General features: G+C 39.3%; 1 protein-coding gene across 1 annotated transcript; it reads right to left on the reverse strand.

The window, feature by feature from the left end:
* Window positions 1-1,459: 1,459 nt before the first annotated feature.
* On the reverse strand, window positions 1,460-22,000 carry DCAF13 (DDB1 and CUL4 associated factor 13). The gene is given in 12 exon segments (XM_015856150.1): window positions 1,460-2,289; window positions 2,538-2,701; window positions 10,286-10,421; window positions 12,616-12,780; window positions 14,425-14,507; window positions 16,781-16,858; window positions 17,522-17,677; window positions 18,527-18,616; window positions 19,410-19,517; window positions 20,712-20,911; window positions 21,929-21,949; window positions 21,952-22,000. Coding segments are annotated over 12 exon segments (1,335 nt in total). The 5' UTR covers window positions 21,998-22,000; the 3' UTR covers window positions 1,460-2,201.
* Between the last annotated feature and the right edge of the window lie 37 nt (window positions 22,001-22,037).

Consider the following 22,037-nt stretch of genomic DNA (forward strand, 5'->3'; position numbering starts at 1 on the left):
AAACCAGGCATACTGAATCACTGGGTCCTAAAACCAAAGGAGATTAAAATGATTAGAATGGTACCAAACCCACTAGAATCAGGCAAGAAACCCCCCAGAAAGCTGTGCAAACTGAGGAGGTTGTCAAAGTGATTCTTACACGGGAACGAGAATTTAGGAACAGAACAGAGACTATGAGAGCATTCCTAGAGCATAAGAAGTTCCATACGAACATACATGAGAACTTCTTTACACTGAGGGTGACAGAGCACTGGAACAGGCTGCCCAGGGGGGTTGTGGAGTCTCCTTCTCTGGAGATATTCAAGACCCGACTGGACGCCTACCTGTGTGACGTGGTGTAGGGAGCCTGCTTTGGCAGGGGGGTTGGACTCGATGATCTCTGGAGGTCCCTTCCAACCACTATGATTCTGTGAATGTGGGAACAGTGTTTAAAAAAAAAAAAAGAGAGATAAAGAGATGACTAGAACATAAAGAGATGCCTAGAACACAGCTCTGCCATGAAGCAGAGTTCTATGCTGTCACACCCTGTGACAAACCTACCTCTCCAGCTACATTCAGAGTTTTGCACCAAAGCTACTGAACTCCACGTGGCAGGGCTTGTTTACACCCAAAGTTAACATGACTTATTGAATTAAAAACCAACTACATCAACTCAACCTAAACAGTCAAGGCTGGAAAATTCTAATTCCAGAAAACCAGTCTGATTTTGCAAATTGTTCAGGACTTGACTACAGCTGTTTCACAAACCATACTGTGCATCACACATTCTCCCTCAATTTTCTCAATGTTTCAGGAAGGAAATAAACTATTTGGCACAGAGCACACTGTATTAGTACAGCAGGCACTCAGCCAGCATCAGTCTATTCCCTGATCTGTTCTACTGCTTCTCATCACCCTACTTATAGCTCTTCAGATCTGCTTCTCTTCCTGCATTGCCCCATAAGGTAAGAGATCCAGACAGCAAAGGATACATTATAGGCTCTTATCACCAAGCAGCCATCACTTTATCATAATGGCCCAAGAACCCTACCCAAGTGAAAGAATAAATGCCACAAACACCTATGGATGCTGGGACCAGCAGGTATATGAAATAAAAACAAAAAGCACTCAAAATGGCAATTTCAAAGAGGAAAAAAACTTAAGTTATTATAACTGAATTCATAAATAACTTTTTGTGCATAAACTCAGAAGGTTCGAAGAAAAGCAGTTACTGACTGCACACAGCAGTAAAAGGCTGTAAAAACTTTTGAATGGAAAACGCTAAGCAACATTTATGGCCACTAAATATCTCATGTTTCTACAAGAGGGTTACAGAGTAAAAGACTCGGTAAATCCCAGAAGTTTTCCCGAGTACCCCAGTAACTCTAGCAAAAAGCCAAATCCGCCTCACTGGAAAAGAGGCAAAACATTTCCCACTCAAAACAAACAAGCAAACAAAAACCTCCGGGCTACTGGTACCTTGAGGAATGTAAAGCTTTTATTTATTTAAATATAAACTTCAAATATGAGACTTAAATTAAGTTTTAATCAAGGTAAAAAAGATTTATTCAACTATGCTCTTGTTAACATTAGTAACTTCAGCAGTCTTTGAAGTTATGTCAAGTCATATAACAATAGTTAAGGGCAGAACAAAACATCACCTGTTTTTAGAGAGGTCCTTTCATGTAAAAGGGAAACAATATATTGTGCTGCAGCAAATACGAAGCAGAACATTTACCAGTTGGAATAATCAAGATCGACTCCATTGAATTAAAGTCACTTGTTTATTTTACTAGGTTTCTGTTAAAAATCTGCCTAAAGTCAACTGGTTTTATGGTTCTAATATAAGGAATAGTTATTTGCCTCTCAAAAATCCATATCAATTTCACTCTTCTTTTGCAGTAATGATATCAGAAGGTAGGACTTGGACTACTAATAGCTTGACCGCTGGTGTAGGATATCAGCTTATATCAGAAGCTCCACTGAAATACAGAGTTTGGGCAGTAACATCAGACTGGTAATAAATGATTCCAGGGCCAATTCTTACAACCAGCCAAAGCAGGCAATGACTTGACAAATCGGAACAAGTTTATGCTTGAAAGAAAAGCAACATCTTTGGAGCCCATAGACTTGTCTTACCCATGCCCTTAAAATTTTGTATAGTGGATTCATTCAATAGCGATATTTTCTTTCATTGTAACATTCTGTACATATGAAAACAACTATTGCACTACTGCCACAACATGCTTCTTCTTCTCTGACACCACTGGCACAGATCCTGGTTTGCTGTGCTTACGACGGTTCAACTCCCTAGAAACAGAAAGCAGAAAAACACAGTTCAGTTAGTCAGCACAAAGTCCTTGTCGATACTCACACTCGTCTGTGTCTTTCTTAGAATCAAAGGTTAATCAATCCACTGATTCACAATCCCTTTTCAGATGCTAGAAGTAGTTCATACTTGTTCCCTCTCACACACTCCCATACATTGCTGCCACAGCACTGTGGTGATGCATTTTGTTAAAACAAAGATAAAACAAAGGTGGAACAGGAAGACATACTTCCGACGACGAGCTTCTCTCATGATACGCTGTTCTTTGATTTGGCAATAGATACTCTTAGGCAGGTGACGGTGCCGAGCGATGCGTTTGATCTGTGGGTGATGCTGGAACTTCTCCTTCAACTTCTGATTGTAATTCATAGCTGCCTTCTCCCGTGGTGCAAGCTACAAGGAAAACAATACAAACATATAAAAGAACAGGGACTTAACTCCAGAATTTCTCTACAAAGCACAACTTGAACTTTTAATTCCAATGGCTACAAGCACAGAAACTTAAGAATTACTGTACATCAATATAAAAACTGACAACGTCAATGACAACTCATTGTTCAAGCATAAAACATCACAGATTCAAAGTTCAGGGAAAGAACTGAACTCTCCCAAAACAAAGTTTTAATGTGTTATAGACAAGGAAGGAAGGATAGATAATGGCTGGTACAGTAAAACTCCCTTGCTCAGTCTGCTGTTCTCCTAACCAGTATAACTTCTGCTGTGAAACTAAGATCCTCAGGTTTTAATCACTAGTCAGTATAAATACAAATGCTATAGAGGAACTGTCTTCATGAACTGCTTTACAGACAGATCTTCAAGTGGCCTTACAAGGTGCCTTGATCCATTAGGAAGCACAGTGCATATGAAATTTCAAGCATTAGCTTGCCTATATGGCACACAGGGCATTCCAGCTTTCATCATAGGGATAAAAATATTTTAGTATCACAAACATGAAATACAAGAACACTACTATTACTCCAAAAAGACATAAATGGTACCCACATTCAAAACGATGTCTAAGCCACCAGCAACAACACTGAAAGCAAGAGGTGTCTCTTGCACACAACCCCTGGAGGACTTTTTAGACATGTTTCCTCTGGTCCTTGTTTACCAAAAGGAACAACTGTGTGTGGTGTTTCTGATTAAAGCATGCACTGCTTCATGAGGAACAGCGGTTTCTAAGTATTGTGGATTTGTATGGATCTCTGGGAGTTTCAGTCCAGTTATGCTTTCAGACTTGAACCACAACACCAAGTGAAAAGGTATGAAGAAAAACCCTGTACTCCCTGTACTGCACAAGTCACTTAGGCTGTAGATATGCTGCTGTAACAAACCCTATTTTCTCCTTCCTACCTCTATTCTGGAAAGATGCTACAAAGCTCCACTGTTTCAGACATCTAAAGTCCTTTTGTATTCTCAAACAAGGAGCAGCACAAATCTTTGACCCATCCCCATGCACTGAATCCATCACTAACTGCACCTGAAGTCTTACAGACAAAGCAGTAGTTCAGAGCTCTGTTAATTTGTCTCTGCAGTAGATTTAGTTTCATTAATTTCTTACTTTCTGAACAGAAAACAGAACCTGACTTTCAGAGAAACACACACAAAAGCCAGAATGACAATAACTCCATCCCCAATTTATTACACAAAAAACAAACAAACACATCTGGGATTTTCCCCTACATTATGGAGCATACTTATTTTTCCCCCTTTGAAATCAGTAACTGGCTACTTCTTCTCTACCCCAGAGGTCACCTTTAAAAGTAACTTCTGTCTTACTGCATAAGTTCTGGGTATATTTTATATGCATACAATTTAGTACAAAAATACCACTAATGGTCTGATAGCAAGTACTCAAAAATATGGCAAGGCAGATCCTCTTCTGGACAACAAACAAAGCAGGGATCAGATGGAGAGTTGCTCATCACTCAATTCTTACTGAAGTATCACAGTATTAACTCTTAACCTCTGTCTGTCCACACCATCTTATTCACAAAATGAAATCCTTCTGCTTTACTTACATTGATCATAACCTCCCTAACTGTAGGTGAATAAATTCCTTAACTCCAACATAATAAAGCCACTCTCTTTAGCAAAATTCATTCTGGTGAGCCAGCCTCAAGAATTGGTTCTTTCTCAGTAAGTCCCAGGTGTTCCTAAAAACTGCCAACATAATCAAAATCAAAGAGCTTTTATTTTAATTAAATTCAATTATTATTATTATTATTTTAAGAAGAGCAAAATGCTGCTGATTTAGTGCAACTCTGTTGATTCTGCAGACAAGAGGTTAATCTTTAGATTGAAGTTACACCCAGGATATCTTATTTAAAAAATTAATATAGATTAAACAGTGTTTATGCCCAAGTCTCTTCCCATCTTTACGTGAAATATAGCTTTTAGAAATGCAGCTAGCTGGTGTCCTGGCATTCAGTTACTGGATGTCAGTGCCTAATATGCCAGGCTATGCGTCTACATGATGACTTAACGAAAACAAAGGGGAAAAAAAAAACCCCATGTGTTACTGACAAGTTTCTATTTGCCAAAAACACAAGCAAGCCAAGAAAGCAGACTGAAGTAAGGTGCCACATTCCAATTCTCTCTTGGAAAGGCCATCCTGGATGGACAGTTGAAGAAAACACCATTACCTTCCATACTGCTTTGAGCTGAGGAAAATGCCATGAAGGCAGAAGCACAAGGGAATGGGATCTGAGGTTTTTCCATATATCCTGAAGAGAGCATCCAATTCCCCTGCTCAGTTAAGAAATCATAGTGTATGCAAGGCAACTGATGTGTGCTGCTACAAGAGCACGGCTACGCAGCAAACACAATGACAAGAGGGAGTAAGAGCTGTGAAGTGCGAGCTGCCAGCAAGAGGAAAATACATGCTTCAGTAAAGTGTCTATGCCCTCTTTTTCCCCTCCAGATGACAGGGGCTGGTTATTTCCTGACCCCTCCATACAGAATGAAGGTAAGCATTTTTCCAGAGCCCTGACTGCAGAGCTAAAATCACCTTTAACAGATCATACTCTTTAAAGTCTGTGCATTTCTACCACACAGTATTTAAAAACCACACTATTAATCTCCTCTAATTCAGGAGGGGAATAAGAAATTGCTGTTTATCTATCCTGTCCAGGTTGTCTTCTAAGTTAGGGCAGATAGAGCACAGGTGAAACATTTTTAGAATGCAAACATATCCCAGCAATTCTTCACACTGAAGTTTGTTATTTGTAATTCCTCCACTGCTTTGCTGCAAACACTCTTTTGAATTGATTGCTATTAAGTTTATTACTCATTATTTCCTCGAATCAAAACCTCACAGCTTCTTAACATCTAAAAGGACAACAGAAAGGAAAGGTAATGTAGAAGTGAAGAGCACAGAATCGTAACTAGAGGTGCACATGTGCACTGAATCACAAAGGAAAATCACTCTGAAGAGAACGCCCTGTCACACAATATCTGGTGCTTCTTGTTACCAGCCCCATCTCACAAAACAGAACCGTATACCAGAGGGAGGCTGAAAGGATATACAATTACTTGGACTGTTCTGATGATGCTCTTCATCTTATGCTCATTGCTAGACTAGAACCAAGACTTGTAATTGTACTTTCTCCGAAGTTATTCAGTCCTTACTCAAAAGCTGTTGTTTCCGCATCTTGTGAGAACCTCTCTAATTCTCAGCTACTTTGTAAATGTATGTGAGCCAAATACTGCAGCTATCAGGCACAGAAGTAACGCTACTGACATTTACACACATGAATACAAAAAATTGCAGGAGCAGATTTGTTCTAATGTGTCAGTGTATCGAAGAACCACACAACTTCATCCTCTACTGACTGTTCTTTTTTGAATCATAGTGAAAGAAATGAACCGTCTCCTCCTTTGTATTAATTATATAAATTCTGTTTTATTAATTGAAACTTACTCCATCATTGCTTTCTCAATCTTTTGGCTGGGATCTTTTTTACTCTTTTCCTCTAATCCAAAGGTACACCCCTTTTCAGAAATCCCAACCCTCTCCAAGGCTTGAGGCACAAAGGCCTCACATTAACTCATCACACTATGTACAGTACTAGAACAGTTTGCAGTACCTTAAAACTCTTGTTACATTGGGGCTTTCAATTCAGGACACGCAGAGAGAGACGATTACTGCTTTAAAAATAAAACCTCTGAAATCTTATTTGCCTTCACACTGTTAATGGGAAAAGTAAAACCAAAAGCAATGTTTATAAATTAATAATAATAAAAAGTATTGCAGATTATTTTAAAGCAACTTCTGCAATTGCCTCAACAGAAAGATTTGGGTTTGTTACCCCTGCATAAAAACCCATGCAGACTTCATTGTCAGTGGAGTGGAGACTGCACGCCCCTGGCTCCTTAAGAGACTTGGGCTCTTACTTCAGTGTTTCACTGATTTTAAATAATGAGTGCAATGCCAAATACATTAAAACCCAAAAGAAACATGCTTGTCAGAACTGATGACTGCGAGGGTAGCCACTGTTCAGAAAGTACAACTCTCCAACTGGATTAATGTTCATCAGTCACAACCCAAATACCGTATTCAGTCTAACTCCCTTGTTTCAGCACTGCTAGGTTCCAAGTGAGAATAAGCACCCAAACAAAACAATGTTGGATGATTACCATTTCTATTTCTCTTGCAGGAAGTTGGTTGCCTTCCCCTACACCCCCCAAAAAAATCCCTCTCAAAATACCAAGTATTCAAGATGCTGGCATTATATCAGAAACACTGTGACCTTTGGATGAGTCATTCAATCAAATCTTCTCAGCTAAGAAAAATAGCAGACCAAGCAACTAAGCATTTAAGACACATTCTGACACTTCCGACAGAATTACTGAATGTTCAGCTTGAATATTTGAAACGTTCAAAAAATAGGCACAGACTATGGAAGAACTGGACGTTTATAAACTGAGCAAGCACATGTCCGTGAAGATAAGAACACCAGTCCTCCAACAAACAAAGAGCAGGTGCTAAAGAAAAACAGTGGAATCTGATAAATAGCCATTAACACCTGCAACACTGAAAGTCAGAAAGAACCAAGCTGGACAGACAAGGATTAATACTGTTGCCTGCATCCAACCGATAGTCCAAAGTTACATCCAAGAACATGACAAGCCATAAAGACTCCGCCTTAAGTCTTACACCTATAATTAATCTCTGAACACATGAAAAATAAGATTTCATAGTGCTCCCATGCATTTTTACAGCAGCTCCAGACAGTAACTACTTCAAAATTCTATAACTCATCAAATTCAGGGCTTCAACAACATAATGACTGAGCATGTCTCCACACAAGATACAGGGCTGTGAAACATTATCACTTTTTATTATAACATAATTTCTGTAAGTTCAGTTGTGTCATCTGTCTGAAACGAGAGCAGTTCTACATAATCTCTCTGCTCTCCTTTGAAGTTTCCCTGAATAGTTTTGCTTTCTTAAAATGTCTTTTGATATTGCAAGGTAACAAGCTGCGTATTTGAAACAATGGGATAACTTTAGTTTCAGATAATTAAAAAGTAAAAGAAGGAAAAAACATGCAACTTATCCTACATGTTACAAATAACTACTGACTTTGTAGTCTCTGCTGTTGAAGGCTGAAGATTTGTCAGAAGCGCTTACAAACCCTAAATATGCAAACTAAAAAGCTACATTCATATGATCCTGCATAAGCAGAACTGAACCCTACATACAGCCTCCCAGAGGTATGTCAAACAGCAGCGATGTGCTTAAAAACAGAAAAACAGACACAGCCTATTACGTGTAGGATTCACAGTCAGGTCAAAGAGCACAGGAGCATTAATGTTCAGAACAGCCAGCACCTGCACCTGACAGTCAAAAACCAGCAGTACCTCTTCCAGACCCATCCATAGCCAATTCTCACTGATGCAAATGCTACGGAAGAGAGCAGAATGTCCAAGTGCAAAAGTAAATGACACTAGTAATGTAGTCCGTTTAGTACATAATACTCCTGTGATGCAGAAGACCCTGTAAGTGTTCAAGAAACATTCAGATGATGTACTGAAGGACATGGTTTAAGTGGGAAATACTGGTGATGCGTGGACAGTTGGACTGATGGATCTTAAAGGTCTTTTCCAACACTGATGATTCTCCAATGCTAAGCAGTCAGTTTTGCACATACTTCTAAGAGCAAATTATCCTTATTCTGCCATAGGAAGGAGCCAATGTTATCTAGTAGTCAACAGATTGAATTTTTTGTTTTCATTTTAATACATAAGTATCATTCTATACAAAAATACTATTTTGACATTCTTTTTACCCACTTGTCCATCACAAAAAGATTACAGATGCGTGGTAAAAATACCACAGATTATTCTGTTCTGGAACAGCATGTTAGTGAGACAGAATGGTCCTTCTGTATTAACTATGAAGACTGTGATTAATGAGAGAAAACTTCAGCTAACCCTGCAAAAAGGTGAAAAGGTTGTTCCTGTGAGCCTACTCATACACCAACAGAAAAAAACAGGTAACCTGTCTGCCCAACGCTGCACCATCTAAGCAAATTCAACACAGAACTCATATCAAAAAGCCCAGAACAATCTCTGCAAAGCCCTCGAGATTCACAAGTACAGGGCTGATATTTACATATTAAATATTTTACTAAAGCACTACTTGGAAAAATCCCAAGAATCAGCTCAGAACAGGAGAAAAATAACCCAGCATCCTAAACAGAGAGTTAGTCCATTAAAGAAATCCAACTTAAATGTAACAGCTTGTAACCGCAAATGCAATACAGGGTACAAAGCCTTTTTTTTCCCCATTGCTTTATAGCAAGCATGAGAAAAATAACAAGCCTTCTGAGTGCCTATGTTGAGCTATGGTTAAAGACATGCTCATCATTTCAGCTGCACTGCTCCATATACAGTCTTACCCAGTGCACAGCAGCTCACAGCCTTTCCCATTCCACACTGCAGCCCCAGCATTCTCAGTGCTCCCACTGACCCACCAGCCCTCCCAGATTTACTTCCCTCCCTGCAGACATTATCACTTTAGCATTCCTCCCACACAAACAGAGCTATGGAACAGATCTGTCCCTTTAACAGTACAATATTCTTCCCTGAGTCCCAGCTTCCCTCTCCTCCCCCCTCAGTCATTTACAAGATCAAGTCGGAATTCCTCCAAGAATTACTTGACAGTTTCGCTTTTTCTGATGAGCTCAGAAAATGCAATGTAAGCACCCCCAAGGTACCCTACCAATGTAAAGCTATGTGAAGACATTACTCCCAGTAGACAAAGCATCAAATTCATTCTCTAAAGTCAATAGTCAGTACTTTAATTCAGTTGTGTGGATGAATATATGCAAGTGGTAACTGTAATAGAACATTTTTGCCTTGTCTACTAATGAACACTTGAACAAGGGTAACTGAAAAGACATGCAACCATTTAGACTGAAGTCAACTCTTACAAGGAAGGCTTCAACCAAACTGACTAGATTGTATTACACAGACTTCAGTCCAGCTCACCCACTTTATATTTGAGAGCTACATAAGCTAATGACCAGCTATGCACTGTAAGACAGTTTACCTGTAGCATAAATCAGTCAGGTCAAAGTTCTTACAAGCTTTATAAGCTTAAGCTTCAGTAGACACACATATGCAAACTCAAATATATTGCTTTTAGTGCAAAGTTATGAATACTCACCTGAAGCATCAAGAAAAAACTTCAGTTAGAACTCACTATTACAGTTAAAATTAAACAAGATGAAAATTACCTTGTGTAGCAATAAAAATGCATTTAATCTTACTAAAAGCCACAGTAAACAGGAATCGCTGTATTCCACACATTAGTTTTCAAATTAAATACAAGCGTCGTGCTACGATCTTACATTTTCACTTTAGAAATAAAATGTTAGAAGTTAAACAGGTTACCAGCCGTCATAAGAAATTCTACCCTCAAACATCCTGCCTTGTGATAACAAAAAAAGCAAGAAACGAGTCTCTTACCACTCCCAGTTTTTCAGAAGCATTGGCCTTCCACAGACGAATATTCATCTCATCTGAGCCGCACAGAATATATTTGTTATCTGAAGTCCATTTTACAGTGATGACGTGCTGCATTCGCTTTGTATGATATACCTCTCTAAAGTAAAAAGAAACATTTTATGATCTCTTTTCCTGACAGTGTTGCCTTTCAAATAGTATTTTCTGTTCAAGAAAGTATATATTTTACTCTTTGTTTTAAAATGTTTTTCCACCCATTACTACCCACCCCTCTGGCTCGTCAGCCATGCACTGCAGCTGAGACCATCCTCTTTGCCCTACCCAGTTATTTTTAAAAGGAGAATACAAGTAGTGACAGAAGAGAAATATGAAATCAATATTCAAGAAACACGAAAAACAAGACTGAGCTTGATCAGGGCAGGAAGTGTGAGGAAAAAAAACCATATCAATATATCACCTTAAGTAAGCCTTAATAACCTTAGCCATCAATTAATTCACATTCAAACAATGCTCTACACTACAAGAACACCACAAAGGACCGAACACAAGTACCTTCACAAAACACTGATGCTTACATCAGGTTTTACTGACATTAAGGTTTAATACTGTGTAAGCACATATGTGTTTTCATAACCATTCCTGTATTTACTCTCATTTCACTGTTTGGCTCAGTAATGCTCTTTTTTCATTCACTTTTGAGGAACTAAGTATTTCCCTTCTTTCCTGAATTTTCAGCCTTTGTCTCCTCTCTTGCTGCCACCACAACTTATTCAATTCCATTTTTAGAGAAAGGAAAAACACAAAAGAAGATGGCCAAATAACCTGGATACGTCATTTTAAAACCTCACACAGACATCAGGTTCCACTTACAGAATTTAAATCAACTTCCTCATACATATTACTTCTCATGGCTATTCAACTTCGGGGGTTTTTGTTTGTTTTAAATACAAAGCAGTGGAAGTCAGGAGATTCAGTTTCAGTCTGGTGAAAGATCAAAAGTCTGTGTGAACAGGAACCCAGTCAGGGTTCTTGTTCACAGATACCCTTAAGTGCCACCCCTGTTTTCCAAGAGCATCACACATTCTGTTTTGAGATCTTTTGTCACCCCATAGCATTTATTTCAACTCTGCAGTTCCTAAAAAGTACAGCTCTTAATTAATTGCCTTTCACTCCCTTACTGCTGCATTATGGGATCTGTTCACTTCTTTTAGTGACATGATTTAACTCTGCCTATCACCCCTTTTGTGAACATTTCACAGCACAGAAAATCTGGGAAGCACAGACTTTAACCACACTGCTTAATAATGCAGAAGTAGGAGAAATAAGTAAATTAAACAAAAAGAACAGAAAACTCAAAGTAGCTACAATGTCTAAATACATTTAAAACAGTACTGCAAGGCAGGAAAATTAAAACTACTTGTAGATTAGTTAGAAAGGAAAATAAAAACATCCCCTCTCAATCTCTAATGAGGTATAGGAGCATACAGACATGTTAAATAATGTATACAAAACTACATCAATCCATAATAAAAATACAGTCCTCTCAATTAATATTCAGCACTCCCCAACCCCTCTACACCACCTGAAACTTAAACCATCCTGGAGATAAGATGAAGGGGGGAAGGCAATGGAAGGCAAATAAAAGGATAAAGGAGGGCCAGAAAACCAAAAGGCTGACAGAGAATAATGGAGGTAGGTTTATGAAGAGCAAATAATACCAGATCAACCTGATAACTTGCTTTGATTTTCATCAAATTGAAAGAGACAACAGATTGCATCTGAACTTCAGCAAAATATTTAAAACATTGCTTTATGAAATATCACATGAAAGTCTAATTCAAACTGAACTGTATTCACAACATTGTCATATGACTCAAAACCTGGTTAACAAAGGTTGAACACTATGTACTAGAGTGCATGGAATTAGATCACAAAAACACCCTATCCCTGGGAATCCATGTGACAGTGATTTTCACAGTGCCTTTACCAGTCATCCATATAGGATGAAGACAGTGCTGGAAAACCAAATGCTACAATATTGTAAGTCACTGTGAACTTTGGTGGTGACACATACAGTACAAAGTGACCTATAAACACCATAGACAGATATACAGGGAAAGAAAAGGAGATTGATCAGTTCAATTCTAAGACACACTCCAGAATTAGCTGCTGGTTACATGACCTGTTAGTGTCAAGTTGTATACAGAGTAAGACTTAACATCCACAGCAAGTGAATTCCTCAGTGAAGATGGGAATGAAGAACTTATTGAGGATTATTGAGGGAGGTCTCTGAGGTACAGGAGACCAGGACAGAGAGCGGTAAAGTCACTCACCTGCTGTGACCTTTGTCTGCAGGAAAAATGCGGACAGACTTATCGAAGCTGGCAGAAACAAATTCTTTCCCAGTGGGTGAATAATCCACATCAAGAACAGCAGACACGTGATCCATATGCACCATCACAGGTGATGTAAGGAAACGCATATCAAAAGTATATAAGCTGTAAAATAAACATAACATCAGCTTAATAACCAAACAACTCCAAAGCTCCCTCCTCAGATGCATCATGTGAACTTGGACAAGCAATTCTCAATAAGTTATCATTACGGCAAGCCCTTCAACTCCTAGGTTTCTAGACTTCCCCTTTTTTTGAATCTCCTAATAATTCAATGTCTGTTGTGAAACTCCCATTTGATTGGCACCCTTTCCTATAGCCTAGTTGTGTTTTACCAGGCAACCACTGTCTGTAGGAATCCAAGCAAAGCTTGGTCCTTCAGCACAAAGAGATGCTACGTCAGCAGAGCTGAAGATCTGCACCATGTACACTGCCTGTAAAAGTGAAAATGAACATAGCTGGTGGGCCACAGCTGGTTTGCAATTAAGCACTTCAGAGCTCAGGCAGAACAGCTGAGGCTTACCTATACTCCAGTGAATCAACAAAACCTGCTGATACATAGTAAGGTGTAATAACCGCATACATCATTTATTTGCCCAGTAACAATAAATAAAGGTACTTTACAGACAAAGCATTTAATGAAATTAGTTTTAAGTATACTATTTGGTAGAACTACTATATTAAAATTCTTTAATTTAATAGTAAGCTTTCCACCCTCCTTCCAACAGATAAATGCATAGCTGGAATTAATTCAATGTCTCTTACTCAATTACGTACTGGCAACTATACTTTCTCTTCCTGAATTCTCCAAGAAAAAGTATGCTAGCATCACATTCAAAACTGCTACTTCATGAAATCAGCTAACACTTCATGCATGTTGTTGATATATGCATTTGCCACTGTGCATAGTTGGCAAGAGGAGAATTTCCCCTAACACAGACAGCTATCAAATTTAACTTACTGTGGGGAAAACAGCGATGTATAAATGGATTAGATAGCCTTACCACTCCATAACCAAAACAGGTGAAAAGCAATACATTCAATACAATGTCAGTTTTCAAGGTCCGGGCCAGATTCTATCTCCTTGGAAAAACAGCCTCAAGATAAGCAATAGAAAATCCTATGTTCTAAAAGAAAGCAATGATCTATTGTTAGATCACTGACTTCCTGGAAAAAAAGGATACAGAGCACATTTTGCAGTGGCCTAGTTTTGAAGAGGCAGCTTTTTCAATACCAGATTAGCTATTCACAGGAATCGTATCGCCCAGAAGTAAAAAACAGCTCTGAGAAACTGAAAGGGTAAGTACTGCAGTCTCTGGAACCATTTCACAAAAGATTAATTTTAAGAGATGTTCTCATCAAAATAGCTGATTGGTACAGTACATCAAGCTTCACAAGAGCTGGTAAGAAAATAAACACTCACATTGATTGCCTCAGACTGGACCAATATTCTTTCCCTTCCAGGTCCTACTGTAAATTATGCTTGCAAAGGTGAAACTGCACTTCTGTAAATTGCACAGGCTGCCTGGAAGAGACAGAGGCAGTCTACTACCTACTGTGGTGTTTATTTTGCTTTATGACTTTTTGTCTTTGTAAGTCACCGAGTTTACAGTCTGCTACGTTATTACTTCAGTGGTTCAAACTTACAGGCTTTTTTTTTGTTTGCTTTAATGTATTTTAACACGATAAATCACTAACAGACTGAAAAACACCATGACCAGGATTATCAACAAACAGGATAACACTTACTTGTAATCTTCATTTGCTGCAGTAAAAATGAAAGCTTCCATGGGGTTCCAACACAGTGTATTTGTCCTCATGCTCAAGATAACCTGAAAGATATTCACACATTGGTACCTTGTTGTAGACAGTAAAATACTGGTTATATTTTAAAGCTTCTCATACCACAAGAGATAAGCAAACACTTTCTATATACATAAGCATGGAAGACACACTTGAGGGGATGTATATTTAGCAGCGTTACAAGTTGGAACTCAAGACTTCCTGCCCTTCATCACGTGATCACTGCAATCAAATTTTACTTTGCAAGTCATCTTCGAAGCAAGTACTTCTTACCAGTCATTTATCCAGAAACTAACATGTAAACCTGGATCATCTTAATCTGACTTCATCATACTTACAGTTACATTACTGTATAAAGTACTGTATAAACAAACATGATTACGAAACGGTTATTTCAGAGGATATTGTCATCAATTAATGCTCTGAACCAGCACCTGCAAAGCTATTACAGCATTTTGATGTATAATCACAGGGCACTTCATTAACAAACACAACATTTTCTATAATGCTGCAGCCATAATCCTACTTGAAAATCCTGAAGTTTGGGTATTTCACACCATGGTACTCCAAGCTCATTTCTGCTCTCCCCTAACCATATCAAAAATCATAGTTTATATATAACTAAATACAGTTTTACTAATCATAATTATTAAATAATGAACGCAATGTAACAGTGACAGCCTCTACTGAACCTACACAAAAATCAAAGATTGTGACCTTTGAGCGTGTTCATATCCTCATGACTCACATCTTCCATAAATCCTCATTTCCTAGGTGACATTATTCTGCCCAATATGAAGTATGTACTGCAAAATCCTGCTAATTTCCAGAAATTACAGGCATCCAGAGTATAATGCAATCATCAGCTGTCTGAACTGACCTCAGTTTTGAGAGCTCAAATTTACTGTAAGGATAGGCCACTGAAAAGCCTTGTGTTTACAGCAGTCTGTGCACTAGAATTGGCTCAGATTCCATTATTGTTCTTTAAATTATAAACCTTACATGCTTATTACAGAAGCAAACAATCTAAGAGGGTTCTTTAATCTTCCCTGTCCAAGTTTTCCAGGCACTGCAAAACAATCACAAAACTGAACCAGACTACAAGTAAGATCAGTCTTTTAAGTCATAGCACAAAGTAGCTCTAATATTGCTAGGAAATTCATCTTCTTTTCAAAAAGGGTCAGGTTTGGTTAAAGTCTAGGCTCCATATCTTGCATCATCATTTATTCAGCCCAACTTACAGTACTCAGTTTATTGCAGCAGTGGCATTTGGAACCAAAACAGAGCCTAAGAAGAGGACCCTCTATACAGTTCTGGCATTGTGCATGGAAACCTGACTTGAGAGTGATTCGTATCACTGTGAAGACTTCAATGACAGCATTTCAGAAGCACCTAGACCAGTAGCGGTCACCTTCTACTTTTAACCAACTGTAGATATGCTTAGTCATTAAATAATTAAGAGTCCTTATTATGACAAGACCACATTATGAAGCTCCCAAGAACTTGGCTATGAAATGTTTACATACATAGAGAAGAATTTGTCTCCATACAAAACAAAGAGATTTCTCTTTATGCAGAGCGAGGCTCTCTAGTGGTGGAAAGAAAATGCCTTAAAAATTACCTTGTTTATTTCTGGCAAGGAGGGAAAAAAAAGAAAGAAAGAAAAAAAAATCACACATACAGAGAACACAATACAAGAACATAAAGTTCTTATTGTGAAATTGCTGTCAGGTCAGGCACTTTATCAAGAACCACAATGGAGTGAGCATGACAGCCTGTCTGAATGCAGGAAAAGGCTCTTCTAAGTCTGCATGGTTTAGATTTCAAAATTTACTCAAACACAGTGTAGTGGAATTCCAGGGTCACAGCCTGAACCAATGAGTGAGCTACGAGAGTACATGGTCCTGGAGCAGCAGGGGGGTCTGGAGCCACCCTACTTCCATGCAATCTGAGTCTGCACAGGTTCCCCTCTTCTACCCACCCCTCTTCTATTCTGCGGCACAACTGTACAAACAGGGGAGGGTCACATTCCTCAGCTCATCCCTTTCTCCAAGCTGTTACTGGGAGGGGTGAGTTAATTCCTTCTGATATCTTTTCCTGTAGTGACTATTTCTCAAATAAAGGCACTGTCACTGCCCTCATCTGCCCTATGCTCAGTTAAAAAACTCAATATTAAAGATGAAAAATCAGTGAGATCACAGTCCAGAGCTTCGCTTTCTCTACCTTCAGCACTGCTTAGACTACTTCATATTCAGTATAATTACTAGTGCCAAAAGCTTCTGTTAAAACTAAGAGAACATACCTTCTTTAATGGAGTTGATTGTCTCATATCGTACAGCACAATATTTCTGTCAGAAGCACAGCTGCCCAAAAGGTATGTCTGAATACACAAATAAATAAATCATCAGTGTGTATTGCCTCCTATAAGTTTCTAGAGTGTAAGCAACAACTAACATTAGATTTCTATTTCACTGAGCTGGTACTCAGATAACAGTTCCTTTTAATCAAGTAAATATATTACCATTCTTTGTGTGCAGCTAATTATGAACATTTTAAATAGGTTTTCCAGTTAATTTCAGAACCCACCCAGCCCTCTTGATAAGTAACACGCTTTCTCATAGACCTGGCTCCAACTACCAGTGCAGCCAGCCTCATTTCCTCAGGAGAAGATCAGACTCTGTTGTTCTGTCACAAGAGGGAAAGTTGCTGCCACAAGGAACTGCCACAGATGAAGGCTCCACAGCCTCACAAATGCTAAGCCATGTAACTGAGATACAGACATGTATAGCTGCAGGCAGAGCAGAGCCCTCCCTGCTTTTCTTTCTTCTCTCCCCCATCAAAAGGATGAAAAGATATAAATATGCAGTACCACCTTCTAATAGAATATGCCCATGACAATACATGTATAGAGCCCCCTACATATTACGTTAAAATACATAATGAAATTTACATTTGGAAAAAATCAGTTAAAGATAACATTGAGACAGTTTAGATCTTATCAAGAAAAATACTGACTTCCAAAACATTATTTATACAAAATTACCTCAATCGGATTAAATTTTACACTGCTTATGCTATCAAAACCCCATGTCAGAGAACACATGGGACTGGTCCTTTGTTCGTCCCAGATGTCCACTTGCTGGCCACAGGTGGCAAAAACAGCATCCTTCCAGTGGTGATCAATTCCTGTATACACCGTCTTTAAGGGGGAAAAAAAGAAAAAGCTTACAAAACCAAATGCATAAGTGTTTTCTGACCATTACATGTTACATCTGTCATGCTTTTATTCATTTATATAACTGAGAACCAAGTTACCGTTGCTGCTGGAAACTGAGTCTTATTAGGAGTACTATTATACAAAAGGCTGGCATTCTGTGCTTTTTCTGTCTATAAAACATAAATGCATGCATTTCTTGCTAGCTTCCAGTGCGTTACAAGCCTATTTACATAGCACAGCTAACTTCAAACCAGATGGGAAATTTAAGGCTACAATCTTTCAATTAGAAAAGGAGACAAACACAACCAGACATAGAGTTTCAAGTTGTCTATTTATAAAAAGCATTCGATATTCTTAAAATAAGCTTAACAATAGACGGTGCTGAAGTAAACATTACTCATTTGTTTTTGTCAGAAATAAGTCAGAATTTTGTATTGAAGGGCTAGGAGATCAGGCACTAAAAGAAAATTATTTAATGAAGACTTAAGCTTTGACAACACACAGCTAAAGAGAAACCAACTACAGAAACATCTGATCAGTTCCCAGGAGAGGGATGATTGCTACAGACAGATCTAAGCAGCCCCTGCTAACATTTGAGACACTCCTCTCTAGTTACACTTACAATAAATACAGTAAAATTTTGAAAGTACTTCAAAAGTGCCATTAAAAAAACGTGATGCCTTCTCTTTGCAATACACTACGATAACAGGTGATAGCAACCCTTTTTCTTTCCTCCCCCACCTTTCAGAAGCAAGGTAACGACTGGCTCAAGTTCAATTCAAATGAGACGTGGGGGAAAAAAATCAATCAATCAATACTCAGCTACACTACCTTTCCAAGAATTGTATGAATAGGTTCTTCTTCTTCTCCATATGCCGGGCCCTCCATTTTCCACTGCTTTATAGTTTTATCATCACCAACCTGGAAAGAGTGTAAAAAGGATGCATGATTTTACAAAAATATATTGTTTTATTTTACCAGATGTCCTGAACTGGCCAGAGGAGTATTCTGTGCTACATAACATCAGCAATAAAAGCTGGGGTTGAGGAATAAGAAAAGGTGAGAAAGATACTGCCTCCCAAGGTGGCTGCTGCTCACAGACTGCCTGTGGAAGCAGGGCAGTAATTTCCTTTTTGTTGCTTTTTAAGCAATAAAAGATTAAAGTTTAAAAATCTTAAATGTTCTAATCTAAGTTTTAAACTATTTAAACGTTGCCCCCCAAAAACCCTCTTTGATTTAGCTGTCACTGTGGATATTTTCCAACTATTAAAGTAGATGGTTCCAGGGTTGAATAGGAGAAAGAGCAAGCTGTAAAATGACAAGTTATTTCAGGCTATTTTTCGTGATTTTTAATCAGATGGCACCTTGAACTCCACATTATCTTCTGGGAAGAATTTGACAAGCATGTAAACTGTTACAAGGCACTTCAGTTCAGTTGCTCCAGTTGCATGTGCCTAACACCACAATACCTCTTTCACTACACCACCACAACCTTCTCCATCACCGTGCAGTGACCTGGGCCGGGGAAGCGGGCCAAAGAAGTTGACTATACAAGTTTAACTTCATCTTCTGACAGATTCACAGACAAACTGAATAAATGAGTTCCAATTCTGAAGTTATTTATATTTAAGTGTTGTACGGCAGAGAACTTGTCTGTTCACTGTTTGTTTTCCAGCAGACATCAGATTGCATTTAGGAGAGATAAAATACTTACAGTAAAGAATGAAGTACCACAGAAACGAGCACACATGCCTCGAACAAAGCCTTCGTGGGCTTGTAAAGCACGAATACACTGTCGTTTGGTCAAGTTCCAAATTCTAATCTGTTTAAAAAAGCAAAAATGCTCTGTGTGTGTTCTTCTTAAGGAGTTTTTTCCCCCCCCTACAGCCCATAACTCAAGTACAAGAGCTCCCACATGCTGTAACAAAATGGCACAGCTGGATCGAGGAAGGGACAGATTTCATGATGTTGAAATTTTTTTTCTAAGAAGGGAATTAATAGTTTCAACAGTGCAGCTTTTTGCTTCTTATCCCATCTGGGCTGTACACTTACCTTATTGTTACATGGCCCTACTTTTGAACCAGAATTCTTGCTAAGAGACAATAGCAGTGATAATTTTAGTAAATAACATCTCATTAAAGTGAAAAATACAAGAAAATAACCTCCGTAAAAGAAAGTGTTCTCAGTCCAGTTGCTGCAGTTCATTTTATGCAGATGTCCAGCTTCCAAAAATAATTTAGTTTGATAACATTTGTGTCCATTTAGAAGAAAAGAAACAGCGGAGCTCTATTTCTATGTATTGTCAGCACTCAGTACTGTAGGTGCTCAACCAGCAGATAAGAAATATGGTTAAGGGTTAATCTCCCTTACCCCACCTCATGATGTGGGTACATTCTATAAGAGGCAGAAAGTAACCAGCTACCCAGAATATACAAATGCTATCAAATGAAGAAGCATGTGAGACAGTAGAGAGAAGACAGGAGAATTCCCCCTCCTCCCCACCCCGCACAGCTGACTCTTAAAGTACCCCTGATTGCAATTTTTATATATATTTAAAATATCGGGCAAATAAAGAGGGTTTTTTTGGTTTGTTTTTTTACAGTATGCTAGACCATTCCACATAATTTTTGATTGTGTGCCCCTTCCCACACCTTATCTGACTTCATGTAACCTTCTGACTGCAGCAGCTCACCTTCTTTGGAGAGGATGTGGGTGCAGAACAGCAAAAAACAATCACAGTCTGCAAATATCCACATTCACTGCTGCAGACTGAAGAACCCTCACAGCTGAGAGCCACTGCCTAAAGCTGCTTGAAACTCTGTATGTGCTGGGAGGTCACAACCTACAGCTGGAGGAACACTGTCCCAAACTGGGTAAACTGTACCTTCTGAGAGAAGGTCACATCTGAACAAAAGGTAATACCACAGCTAAACACTGAAGAAATGTAAGTAGGGAGCACTTAAAAATGAAAAACAAGAAATGAACCTTCTCATTGAAGTTTCTATCTGCAGCTTACCTCCCCATCGCATGCTCCAGACAGCACTGTAGACAAACTCTTTGGGTGTTTGGCCATGCAATTAACTCCATCTCTGTGGCCATCAAGTGAGCTTAGAAAAGGCTTTGCAAACACCCGCTCCAGCTTTGTTGCATTCAGAGCTCTGGTGTACTCACGTGCAACCTCAAATGGATGCAGTGCAGGGTCATAGTTTCTTGGAACTGCAAGAAGAGCAACACCGACATTAGAATCGTGATAAGAAATGTAGGTCAAGGCGAACTGAATTAGAAAGCTTTTCCCATTAACCTTCCTGCTGGGGGGGAAAAAGCTTTTTGGGACAATGATAATTTTACATCCACCACTACAGGCCATACAGTGTCTGCCAATACAGATACACCTGACAAGATAACTGGGAAAGACAGCACATATTGACAGGGTGCTTCTGGTGCTACCTGCTCCATAATGGTTTGTACAAAAAGGCTGAAAGCTAAATGGAGCAGATCATGCACACAGAATCACAGAATGACCCGGGTTGGAAGGGACCTCAAGGATCATGTAGTTCCAACCCCCCTGCCTGGCAGGGCCACCAAACATACACATTTACTACATCAGGTTGTCCAGGGCCCTGTCCAGCCTGGCCTTTGACACACCGTCCAAGCACGGGGCATCCACAACCTACTGGGCAGCCTGTTCCAGGGCCTAACCACCATCTCCTAGTGAAGAACTTCCCCCTAACATCCAAACCCTAAATCTCCCTTCTTTTAACTTAAAACCAATTTCCCCGTGTCCTGCTATTGTCAGCCCTTTCGAAATTAATCCTTATTTCAGCCTGCTGACTTCCAAAGGGACATCTGACACACACTCAAACCTCTGAAATCTGATGACATTGAATTGGGCACCCACCCTGAAATTTAACAGTACATACCAAATCACACCAGACCGGACAACGGTGTTTAAGTTTTCTGCCCCTGCTGGTGACTTAATCGTTTTATCAGCTGGGTCTATCTACGCAAAGCCACAATGAAAGAATTACAGAGATGCTAATGGCAGCAGCACAGCCACTTATGTGTGAATCAGCAATATAACAAAGTAGTGATTGCACATCAAAGTGCTGTGGGCCTACCACCATGGGCTTGGTTTCACACAGCCATGGATTGCTCCGCTCCATGCGCGGCCAAAGCAAGCGCGAGGGCCCTTGCGCAGTACCTCCCCTCTCCCCTCTGTCTCCCCTCTCTCACCGCGCTGTAGATCCAGCTTGTCTCCCGTACATAATCATCGGGGTTACGGCTCAGCACCTTCACCCTCATCCTCACCCCGAGCACGCACACGGAGCTTCAAACCCTCTTC

This window comes from Coturnix japonica, chromosome 2 (assembly GCF_001577835.2).
Source record: "Coturnix japonica isolate 7356 chromosome 2, Coturnix japonica 2.1, whole genome shotgun sequence".
Classification (NCBI taxonomy): domain Eukaryota; kingdom Metazoa; phylum Chordata; class Aves; order Galliformes; family Phasianidae; genus Coturnix; species Coturnix japonica.